The 12889-nt window shown below is 37.1% G+C and overlaps 1 protein-coding gene across 1 annotated transcript in view; it reads left to right on the top strand.

Annotated features, from left to right (window-relative positions):
• Window positions 1-12584, top strand: part of LOC308530513 (uncharacterized protein C10orf67, mitochondrial) — a 152272-nt gene extending 139688 nt beyond the window's left edge. The window contains exon 19 of the mRNA XM_081107221.1: window positions 11982-12584. Within this exon, the coding sequence (XP_080963347.1) occupies window positions 11982-12226 (245 nt within the window). The 3' untranslated portion in view covers window positions 12227-12584. The remainder of the gene's footprint in view (window positions 1-11981) is intronic.
• Window positions 12585-12889: the final 305 nt, after the last annotated feature.

Below are 12889 nucleotides of genomic sequence, written 5' to 3'. Positions count from 1 at the left end.
AATCGTGCACCTATGAATGAGGACAGTGGTAGGGGGTGAGGGCGCAGGGTGGGAGGGGAACCGGATGGAGGGGAGTTGTGTGTGGGGGGGGGAGAGGAACAACTGTAATAATCTGAACAATAAAGATTTAATTAAAAAATATAAAAAATAGAAGTGATGCATATATACAGTAGAATGTTACTCAACCATAGAAAATAATTAAATATTGCCACATAAGAAGGAAAAGAGGGTATTATACTAAGACAAATACCATATGATTTCACTTATATGTGGAATTAAAAGAAAAAAAAACCACAAAACATACACAAACCATAGATAACAGAGAAGAAACTTGTGGTTCCAAATGGGACTGGGGAGATGGGTGAAAAAGATGGGGGACACTAAAAAATACAAACTGCCAGTTATAGAGTAAGTCAAGGGAATGCAATGTACAGTATAGGGAATATAGTCACTAATAGAATAACTATGTATGGTATTACATAGTTACTAGACTTATGGTGTTGATCACTTCATAAAGTACATAAATGTTGTCACTATATTGTACATCTGAAACTAATATATTGTATGTCAACTATAATTTTAAATTTTTAAAGATAAAATAAAACTTGATATCTGGCATAGAAAGTCCTTCAATCTTATTTTTCAAAGTTGTTTTAGCCTGTCTTGGTTCTTTAATTTTTCATATAAATTTTAGGTTTATCATTTCAAGATCCATGGAAAAATCTGTCAGTATTTTGTTTTAAAGATTGATCTAGAAAGAATTAAAAATTTTAAGTCATTGAGTCCTCCCATCTATGAATATAACATTCCATTGATTTGGAGATTCTTATATCTTCTTCAACAATGTTTTGTAATATCCTTATAAAGTTCTTGTACATCTTTTATTAGATTTGTTTCTAAGTAACTTTAGGTATAAGTAACATAGTTTTGTACTATTATGAATGTAATGTGTTTGTATGACATTCTAAATACCTATTACTGTGGATTTTGTATTTTGATCTTGGTTACAGCAAACTTGCTGGGCTCTATTGGTTCTAATAGCTTGTCTGAAAAGTCTCTTGTCATTTCTATAATTTAAAACACTTGTCTCTTACAATCTATAAGTACAGCTTATTTTTTTCTTTTCTTGTTGCATTGGCTTACCATTGTCAGTAGAATGCTGAATAGAGCAGTCAGTGGCAATTTGTCTTGCTTCTCTCATAGTAGGGCAGTTTCTAGAGTGTTACCGTTAAATACGATGTAGGCTTGTCAGTTCTTCTTTATCAAGTCAACAAAGGTATCTTCAATTTGCAGATATGAATTCTATAATCTCTGCAATTATGTCCCTCTTTCTGTCCCTAACATTATTTTTAAGTTTTTATATATTTTCAATCTTTATTATTGAGATTATTACAGATGTTCCTCTTTTGTACCCCCCCTCCATTGTCCCCTCCACTCAGTTCCCACCCCATCCCAGGCCTTTGCCACCCCATTGTCTGTGTCCATAGGTGATGCATATATGCATATAAATTCTTTGTTTAATCTCTTCCCATCTCCCCACCCCCCTTCTCTCTGAGAATCTTTAGTTTGTTCCATTTCTATGTCTCTGATTCTATTTTATCAGTTTATTCTGTTAATCGGATTTCTTATTCATTTATTTTGATTTTTAGATTCAATTTTTGGTAAGTATATATTTGTTGACATTTTGCTGTTCATATTTTTCATCTTTTTTTTCTTCTTTCTCTTCTTAAAGAATGCCATTCAACATTTCATATAATACTGGTTTGGTGGTGATGGACTCCTTTAGCTTTTTCTTGTCTGGGAAGCTCTTTATCTGACCTTCAATTCTAAATGATAGCTTTGCTGGGTAGAGTAATCTTAGTTGTAGGTCCTTGCTATTCATCACTTTGAATATTTCTTACCACTCCCTTCTGGTCTGCATAGTTTTTGTTGAGAAATCAGCTGACAGTCATATGGGCATTTCCTTGTAGGTAACTAACTGCTTTTCTCTCGCTGCTTTGAAGATTCTCTCTTTGCTTTAGCCCTTGGTATTTTAATATTGATGTGTCTTGGTAGAGGCCTCTTTTGGCTCCTCTTGTTTGGGACTCTCTGTGCTTCCTGGACTTTTAGTCTATTTCTTTCACCAGGTAGGGGAAGTTTTCTGTCATTATTTCTTCAAATAGGTTTTCAATATCTTGCTCTCTCTCTATTCTTCTGGTAACCCCATAATTCCAATGTTGGTATGCTTGAAGTTGTCCCAGAGGCTCCTTACACTATCTTCATATTTTTGGATTCTTTTTTCTTTTTGTTCTCCTGATTGGGTGTTTTTTGCTTCCTCATATTTCAAATCATTGATTTGACTCTCAGAATCCTCTACTCTACTGCTGAATCCCTGTATATTATTCTTTATTTCAGTCAGTGTATGTTTAATTTCTGACTGGTCCTTTTCCATTTATTTGGAAGTTTCTAGAAGATACTTGAGTAACCTTATAACCATGGTTTTGAACTCTATATCCAGTAGGTTGCTTTTTTCCATTTCTTTCATTTGTAATATGTTTCTTTGTCACCGTATTTTGGCTGCTTCCCTGTGTTTGTTTCTATGTATTGGGTAGAGCTGCTATGTCTCCTTGAGTTGGTAGAGTGGCCTTGTGTAGTAGGTGTTTTACAGGGCCTGTGACTCAGCCTCCCCAGCCACTGGAGCTAGGAGCTCTAGGAGCACCACTTGGTGAGCTGTAAGCACAGTCTTATAGTTGAGACTTTATTGCTGTTGCTGTCACTGGAAGGAATTGACCTCCAGGCTAATTGGTTGTGAAGACCAACTGCAACTACAGTGGAAGAGCTGCTGTACAAGAGATACCCCTATGGAGCAGGACTTGTTTCAATGGAGCTTTGTTCCTCATTGAGTCTACCCCTTGAGTATGTCACTTATGGATGTCTAGAGTTGTAATCTGGTATGATCTGACATTGACCACTGGGTACACTGGCTCTTGGGTCTCCAAGGAGGTGCAAAGTCAGCCACTGCCTGGGCCAACCCAGCAGGAGCTACAGAGAGATCTTCAGATTCCTCCTCTTTGTATCATGTTTGGAGGTGCCCAGATGAGAACCAGCAATGAAGCAAGGCAGGCTGGTGCTAGTGCTGGGTCTTGGGTCTTTTATTGATAGGTTTGGTGCTCCCTGACCCAGCGTTAGCTTGTTGAAAGATTTTAGCCTGAGCAAGGACAGGCCATTCATATGCAAAAGCCATTGCACAGAGCTTGGGTGAGGTTGTAAATTGGATGAAGCAGGGTCTTAGGGAATCCCTGAGGCAGAGCAAACAGAAATGGCTGCCAGTCATCCCTGTGGCCTGGAAGATCCCAGCATAGGAACAATGATCCCTGGAAGCACCTCCATCTGGGAGAAAGCCGCCCCTGAATTCATACCCCCGAAGCCAGACAATCCAGTTTCTCCTTGTATGTGTCTGTGTTCCCTAGAGCCTTGCCCTGGTGCTGTAGCTCAAAGGAAGTGGGACCTTGTAAATTCAGTTCCTGGTGCTAGCCTTTTAAGAGGAACAGCTGAGTCTCCAGCAGCCTCTGTGTCACTGAACCCCAATCTGAACTGGTTTTTACAGCCCTAGTTCTTACTGCCATAGGACTTCTTTTCCCCCCTCTGGGACCCTAGGCTGGGGGTCTGGAGTGGGGCTGGGACCCCTTGCTTCTCCAGGCAGCCTCCAAAGAGATGATCTCCCTCCAGATTATAAAAGCGGCACACTTAGGTGCCGGACCAGCCCGTGCCGTGCCTCCACACCTCTTACCAGTCTCAGTTTGCTTTCTTTACTTCTCTAGTTGGAGGACAGCTTTCAGGCCGTTCTGGATGATGATTGTTCTGTATTTTAGTTGTAATTTTGATGTGGTTGTGGGAGGCAGTGGGTACAGGCATTTACCTACGCCACCATCTTAGTTCCTCTCCTAACATTATTTTATATATTTACCATTTGTTGTCCTCATTTCAGCTAAAGATTTTATAAATTTTAGTTTTTCTAAAATACTAATTTTGGGTTTGTTTATATGATCTACTATATTTTTTGTTTTATGATTTAATTTATGTATTTTATCTATTATTGCCTTCTATTTTGAAAGACTTTTCTGTTCTTTTTCTCTATTTTGCTCATTTCTTTTTGTTTTTACTATATTTTAATAAATGCATTTATGACTATAAAAAGTATTTTAGTTGTATCCCATAAATTTTGGCATATGGTATTTCAGTTGTTGCTTAGTTCTGAATATTTTATTACCATCATGATTGCCTGTTTAACATGTGAGTTTTTAAACTGTCTTTATGAAAGAGATAGATTTACATTTTTTGTAGTGTATTTTATTTTATTTATTTTTTATTTTATATTGAATCTATTGGAGTGGCATTGGTTAATAAAATTATATAGGTTTCAGGTGTACAGTTCTATAATACATTGTCTTTATACTGTATTGTGTGTTCACCAAGTCAAGTCTCCTTCCATCACCATTTATGGCCCCTTAACCCTCTTCTACCGCCCCCCCATCCCCTTTCCCTGTGGTAATCACCAGTGTACTATTTTCTGTGTCTATGAGAGTTTTTTCTTTTCCTTAATACCTTCACCTTTTCACTCAGACCCCCACCGACCCCCTTCCCCTCTGACAGCTATCAGTCTGTTCTCTGTTTCTATGACTCTATTTCTATTTTATTTGTTAATTCATTTTGTTCATTAAAATCATATGGTACTTGTCTTCCTCTGACTGGCTTACTCAGAGAAAGCAGAATACTATTCATGTCTATTTGATTGCTTTACTTTTAACGACTTCTAATTTAATTTCACTTAAGTCAGAGGTTGTGATTTGTAAGACATTGAAAATTTGTACAGACTTCCTTTGTAAAGTATTTTATAAGTATTTATATTACCTTGAAAATGGTTTTATTTTCTATATTTTCAGTGCATATTTTCATATCTATTAGGTCATTGTATTAATTTGAGTATTTTCTATTATTCTAACCTATTTTGTCCTTAATATCTTATTTTCTGAAAGAATATAAAAATATCTCACTATGTGTAAGAATTTATCAGCTCCTCTTAGTAACTGTTAATTTTTGTTTTCCCTATTTTAAGGTTATAAATGAATCCTAATTTATTATATTTTCCTTGGTGAATTATTGCATGCAGTGTTCCTCTTTATTTCTAGTAATTCCTCAATGCTTTAAACTCTGCTGTAAACAACACTGTCATAGCTTTTGTTTTCTTAGTATTGCATTATGCCTCTTTTTTCATCCTTTTATTTTCAATCTCTTTTTTAATTTTTTATCCTCACCAAGGATATGTGTTTTTTTTATTGATTTTAGAGAGAGAGGACCAGAGAGCGAGAGAGAGAGAAATGAAGAGAGAGACAGAAGAGAGAGAAAGAGAAACATTGATGTGAGAAACATCAATCAGTTGCCTCTTCTATGTGCCCCAACTGCGGATTGAACCTACAAAACAGGTATGTTCTCTGACCAGGAATTGAGCCCACAACCTTTTGGAATATAGGTCAAAGCTCCAAACAACTAACCCACCTGGCCAGGCTATTTTCAATCTTTTTATGATTTTTTATATTTGCTTTTCTCTTTTAAGCAACTTAAAACTAGATATTTTTATTTTAGTTCTCTCTGATAAGATCTACATTTTTAACTGTTCTACTTATAACAATGTATTCTATTTACAACATTATAATTATTGATAACTTTAGACTTATTTCTACCATATTTTTTTATTTTCTGATATTTTGCTTTACTTCCTATTGTGTTTTTTTTTTTTCAGGCTTTCTTTTGGATTGTTAGTTCTATATTTTTTTTATTTTCCTGTCTGCTGGATTGAAAGCTACAAGCTCTATTTACTTTAGTGCATATGTATAAGTTTATGTATATGTTTTAGTAGGTATGTATATTAAAAATATTGTTACTTTGATAATTTGTTTAGTGAGGACCAATCATTGGTAAATTGTTTATTTTAATTTTTCTACACTTTTATGGTAGTTTAGCAAGATATGAAATTCTAAATTGGCAATTATTTTTTCCTCCATATTTTGTTATTGTACCATTAAATGAGCCTCTGCTCATGATTATTTGAAGTTTATTATCAATTTTTCAATCACTTGTGAACATTTTATGTTTTCTTTATGGTATCTTTTAAAGTAGTAGTAGCTTAGTTTTCATTCTTGATGATCTATAGTTTTATTACAGCGAATTCCATGGCATATTTATCTTTATTAATATTCAGAGTATAATTTGCATCTAGTGATTAGTTTACTTCTAGAAGTCTCTCAGCTACTGTCTTTGTAGTATAGGTATTGCTTGTACAAACATTCTCTACATTATTTTCTTCTTTCTTGTCAGCTTCTCTAGGCCTCTAAATTTTCTAAATTAATCTTCAAATACTACCTTCTAATTTTCTCTTCAGCAGTACCCACTTTATCCTATGTTTTCCTTTAGTGATTTTTTTTCAGTTGGTTCTTTTTCATAGCCACTAGTCCTTATTTTATTCTGTCCTGTTTTGTATAATAATTTGTTTCTTTTTTTAATGGATTATTAATTATTTATTTGAGTACTAAGCACAGACATTTAAAAATTTTAGTCAGACTATTTCATCAACTTACATTTATTTGGAGTGAATTCATGTTCTAATGACTTCTTGTTGTGTTTCCAAGCTTTCTATTATTTTGTTCATATCAAACCTTTGTTTTACAGACTCAAATATCTCTCATTCTATTCTATATGTTTTAGTATATATGAATGTTAAATATATACTTTCTCTCTCTCTCTTTCTCTCTCTCTCTCTCTCTCTCTCTCTCTCTCTCTCTCTCTCTCCCTCCCTGAATACAGTTATGTGACTGCTTCTGTTTGTGCCAGTCTCACTCCCAATCCACAACCCATTCTTATAAGCTTGAAGGTGCCTGATCTGCTATAACATTAGGGTCTTGAAGTCCCCAAGCCATCACGTGGTGTGACTCAGTTTCTAAATGTAAAGTAAGTTTTTGCCCTAGAGCCTCCCTAGTCTCATAGCTTTCTATAAAACCATAGCCCCACATTAGAAACTGTTCTTGTTACCCCCATGTCAATTTCCTTTCATTTCAGCTGCTGGCTTCAAAGAGTGAATTTGTTCTTCACCCAACATGAAGCATGCTTAGCCTCTGTAATCAAAGAGCTTTATTCCTGGCTCTCAGAATGGATTTCTGAAACAAACCAAACAGCCTGTGGTTTCAGCCTGTGGGAGGGAATGACTAAGGTCATATATACCAAGGGGCCACAATGTTTAACCTTCTGGTTTCACCTTTTCTTTATCAATCCATCCACTCATTCAACAGACTTTATGAACACCTACCAGAAGCAAATCCCTGCACTAGGCACTGCAGAGAGATTTCTCAGTTCTGGGACGTTATTTTCTAAGATGGACACTCAAAGACTAGCACATTCAATAAAAGTAATACCAGGATTTACAGAGGTCCCTGAGAAGGGTGGGCCTGAGGCCTTTCTGCATTCTTCACATTACTGCAGAAATTGCTACCTCATTACTCAGGATTGTCTTTGAATAGCCTCTTCCCCCATAGGAAGGTGGGGGAATTGGATGAAGGTGGTCAAAATATATAAACTTCCAGTTAGATAAGTAATGTTATATACAACACGATGACTACAGGTAACACTGCCGTATGGTATATTTGAAAGTTGTTAAGAGAGCAGATATTAAGAGTTCTTATCACAATGGGAAAAAATGTTTTCTCTTTTTTTGTATGATATGTATGTTAACTAAAATGTTTATGGTAATCATGTCACAATATATGTAAGTCAAGTTATATTTTATACTTAAATTTACACACTGCTGAGTGCCAATTATAGCTTAATAAAACTGGGAAAGATCGATCAAAAATGAAAATGTAGAAACAAAAGTCTAAAATGTTTTCAGTGTGTATATTTTAAAAATTGTACCTGAAAAATTACTGTATTTCTTTGGTAACATACTCAAACATGAAATTATGTAAAAACAGCACTTCTACAAAATATTCAAACATCAAAGGTAGGTTATACAGTAGCAATTAAAACTTTAATCATTAGGACACAAGTTGTTTGTTTATAGGAATGTATAGGTGCTATGACTTCAAATTCATCCTTGTGCAAATTACATAGACCAAATGAAAATCCCCTTAAGAATAATTATCTGAAGCTTCCATATTAAAGTATATTTATTTTTCCCTAGGATTAAAACAGATTGCATTGGGAACCCAGTCTTTCTTAGAGAAGGGGGTGGGGACAGAGTTGGGCCTTCATTTTCTCACAAAAGGCACAATGTGAAACGCATCTGTGAACATTGCATAATTTGTTATGTTCTACAAAGAGGTGGGTTTTTGTTATACACATACCAAAGCTATTTGGTACTGTTTCACCAATGATCTCTATTCAGGTCCAGAAAAGAAATTGGCCTCAGAAGAGTGAAAGGAGAGTAAATTTTTCTTTAAAAATTAGATACAGATTATCACTTCAAAATACAGGAGGGAATTTTACAAGTGATGGTGCACTGATTAGCTTTCCAATGGACATCCAGTCCTTTATGAAACGCATACTAGCTGTGGTCAGCTGTGACCAATGTGCTTTATTACTCTCCAGAAGAGCTGCACTGAGAATACCCATCTAATTTAATTGAGAAATGTTGGGTGAACTTGAACTACTTCATGGACATGAATAACCAGAGAATTTATTTGATAAGACATTAAAGGCTGAATATGGTAACTATCTCTTTGATGGTTTGATACAATCATCTATTTAGTTAATTAGCATGTCTTTCATATTTTTTGTTATTACTATTCCAGTAATTACATGAGCAGCTTAAGAAAGGGAAAAACATTTCAGTACAACATCATTATGACAAATTATAACCATTACTTATTAAACCATTAAATATTCATGACAGTTTTTATGTAGTTCAATCTTTAAAAAGTGACATCAGTTTTCAGGTAAAGGAGCCTAACAATAATTAAACTGTGTGAAAATTAATAAATTTACTCTTTTTTCATATAATAGTCTCTAAATTATTTTTAAATATTGTTTTCTGATTTCATTAAGAAAAAAAGTCAGGAAGTTGACATGCTATTCACTAATCTCTTGCATTTTTTATTTACTTTTTTTGTAAACTGGGCAGTGCGAACTATCATTATAGTAACTTTGTCAATAGTATGGCACTCAAGGTAGCATTAGATGATAAAGTACTTTTCCTTCATATGTCTGCCAACATTTAAGAGAAAGTCTGTTGTAGCCCCATGACTAATGCTAAGGTATGATTTGGATACATGAATTTTTTCTTACTGTATTTAAATAGTATACCTTTTAAACTATTCACAAAAATGCAGAGAGAGAAACTCTAAAAGTAAATTACAAAATCACACTTCATGTACTAGTGACTCTTTAAATGGAATTTTTCATTGAAACTTTGTCATTAAAATAGAAAGGCCTTTTGGTTGTGCCCATACAAGCATAATAAATTGTATATGTTTGTGATACTGAATGACTCTTGCCCATATGCTGCACTGCAAAGCTACATGAATGAGGCATTTACCAAATCAGGCCCACCACATTAAACAGAAAAACAATCTTTATTCATGGTAACTTATCAGTTTCAATTAATCAACCTCAACAATGGAAATTCTGATGTGTTCAAGCAACTTGAAAGCAATAGGTCATCTCCAGGGCAGCCATGTTGTGTCTTTGTGCCTAAGGTTTCAAACAAAGCAACATCTCCAATAAATAGACATACATATACATACATACATGTGCATATATATACATACCAATGGTTGGCTACAGCTATGCCATGTGGTGTCAATAAAAAAGCATGTTTCTTGTTGATTTTTATCATAGCAAATGTAATTGTTTTCCTTCAAGTATTACTTTTTTGAGCTTGCAAGTTTAAACAAAAGGAAAGAAATTTCCATTGGATGACCATCCTTTCAGTTTCTGTGCTGCTATGTGAATAGCATTGTGCAAACCATTCCAATGGTTTTGAAAAGGGGTAACCATTGGTTTGATTTGGTTACACGGTTTAGTAAAGAGCTCCCTCCCACTGCCTTAGGGTCTGTGAAAGGTCTGTGACCTGTTTAGAACAGCCAAGTGAAATGTCATGTCGCCCCTCCCAAATGGGAGTATCTGCATTCATTTGATCAGTATAAAAAATGATTGGGGATGGCGAGATCAGTGCTTTTGAATTGCAATTTATAGCAGTTTACAAAAATGCACATTGTTGGAAAAGAAAACATGGAAGTGTTTCTTTCTAAATTGCATTACCTGTGAAATGTCATTAGTCTTTTAAGGATATTTACATCCTTTTTTAAAAAATTATTTAGGAGACTTATTTCAACTAAGGAAAACTAGAATTTTATGACATTATGATTTCGTAAATTGTATTTTGGTTTTAATAGCAGAAATTAAGGAAAACAACGTGTCTGAGTTCTTAGGATAAACATGGTTTGTCATTTCCATCTATTAAGTCTCTAAGAGAGTCTTTGCTAATCAGTTGCATTAGCAGGAGATGCCCAGTTATCTTTTCCAGATTATATAGGAGATTCATTTGCAGATAAATGCCTTGTCTGCTGATTTCTATTAGTGAGTCTGAAATCACTGGCATACTGAATCCTACCAGGTTTCCATTATTCTTTCAACTTCTTTGTCAGATGAATATATTCTAAATCATGGTACCATTAGACTCATCTATGTGTAGACATCATTTCATAAAAGGGAAAGGTTATTTCTTATTAACTTCATATATAAATAATACATGAACTTTATCCAAAAAGTTGAGGCAGGCTGTCCAAGTTCATAAAGGCTTAATGCAGCCACCTGGGTCTCTGGGGTCCAGAAAACAATGCCCTTTATTCCATGTCCAGAATCTTCAAAGATCCATCCCTTCACCTTAGGCAGTGGGAGGAACTGGGTATCATTTTAAAGAATTCTTCCTTTAGTAAGAAAAGTTACCTTGAGAAAAGGCCTTCAGAACTTCCCTGATTGATGCTTGACTAGAAAAAGAAAGTCCCTGCTTCAGAAAAGACTTGACCCAGAGAGTCTTCCCAGCATTCCACTTGGAACCTCCCAACCATTGAAAGCCGAGGTTGTCACGTTTTTATCTTTGTTCATGTTAAGCCTTGAAATGACAGCCTGGGTCTGTGTTCCTCTCTCCCACTACCCAGGCTGTAAGTGTCCACATTGACACCTACCGGTGACCGCAGGCTGCAATTCTTTGTCGCCTTCTCCACGCCTCTGGCTTTCACTGGGATTAGCTCAGGGCCTTTGTTCCCCTTCAAAGCTGGAACATCACACCCCATGTTGTGGCTTTCCTGTCTCAGACCCCCAACGCTTTCCTCACAATTTATACACCAGGTAAATGTTCCTCCCTACAGAGCAGAGACCCCAGCCTGTGGGGATAGGGGGAGGGCCAAACCTCCTCCCTTCCCTAACCTCAGAACTCTGCCAATCTGGTCTCTTTCCTTCTCATTCATAATTTTCTATTTCATATGAAGGGGAGATTGAACACACAAATGCAAATTTAAATCTTAGATTCCTGGACCTCAACACAAGCCAACCCCTCCCCTTAAAAAAAAAATGTTACAGTGGCCCCTAATTCTAGGGAGGGCACTCTCGGCAGAAGTTACTTACAAGCACCTAAGACCATTTCTATGGTCTGGGACAGGGGAAACTGCCTCAAAAACTTGACTGACACATGCTATGCTGAAGGCAGTGGTGGATCTGAGCACCTGACCGCCCTGCCCCAGCCCCACCCCCTACACACACACACACACACACACACACACACACACACACACCCCTCCAGGGTCCTGAAGAGGCCTCCATCCTCTGCCTCCTGGGGCCTTGCCTGGGAGAGCCCCCTAACAATGATGCACAAAGCCAAGGGTGAGGAGTGGGGAGTGGCTTGTGTATAGTAATTAAAACAAATTAAATGTCTCTTCCTCTTTCCCTATTTTTAGCCAGGTTGTCACACAGAGAAGAGGCTTTGCGGAGGCATTTGATGCTCCAGTACAGCCCTTTGGAGAGGCCTTCGATACCGGAGGACAGCCTTTTGCGGAGGCCACGGATGCCGGAGGATGCCCCCTCGGAGAGACAGTCTGCAGGGACATCGGAGGGCATCCTTTCGGAGAGGCCTTCCATACCCCGGAGTGCCCCTGAGGCAAAGGCAAAGGCAAAGCCATCAACACCCAGAAAACCCCTGTGAAGGATATGGATGCTGTTGAGTAGACCACGGGGCTGCCTAGAGCAGGACCACGGAAAGAGGCCCCTCACCGTCCTGGCCTGAGGGCTGTCTCCCTGGCAAAGGATACTATCTCCACCATTTTTCTAAAATTACTGTCTCTCGAGATTATGTCTACTAACTGGAAGAGAACGCAAAGTGCTCCGGCTAGGTTCACCTCTCCAAGCCCTTAAAGGAGACTGCTCACTGGTGTTGGAGCGGCAGACAGACTTGAGGGGCTGCCAATTTTTTTTTGTTTGTTATGTTTTCTGGGCTCAGCGGAGCGCCCAGGCACCTTAGGGTGGGAAGGAATCAACTTCAATAAAATGTTTGGGGCACTAAACTCTTGAATCCCTCCAGTCTTTCTGTAACACAAGTCAAACTGGTATGCTGCCTCGCCTGTCCACTGGTCCCCAGGAAGGCAAACAGTAAAGACTGGAAAGGGATTTAGGATTTCTCTAAAGGGGTCTTCCCTTGTCTTACATGACATAGGCTCCTGGCCTTATCTTAAAAGCCATAAACAATTCTTCAGTAAGTGGGAAAACTCTTTGGAGTTTTGCTTTCTGGAAGGTTTCAAGATGAAGATTCAGGCATCTACTCTTTCTGGAATGTCAGGTACCCATTTCCTGAGTGGCAGCTTCCCTTTCT

The sequence above is a fragment of the Myotis nattereri genome (assembly GCF_964212035.1).
Source record: "Myotis nattereri genome assembly, chromosome: 1".
Lineage (NCBI taxonomy): Eukaryota > Metazoa > Chordata > Mammalia > Chiroptera > Vespertilionidae > Myotis > Myotis nattereri.
The sequence above is the reverse complement of the archived record's forward strand: the minus strand, read 5'-3'. Positions and strand labels throughout refer to the sequence as shown.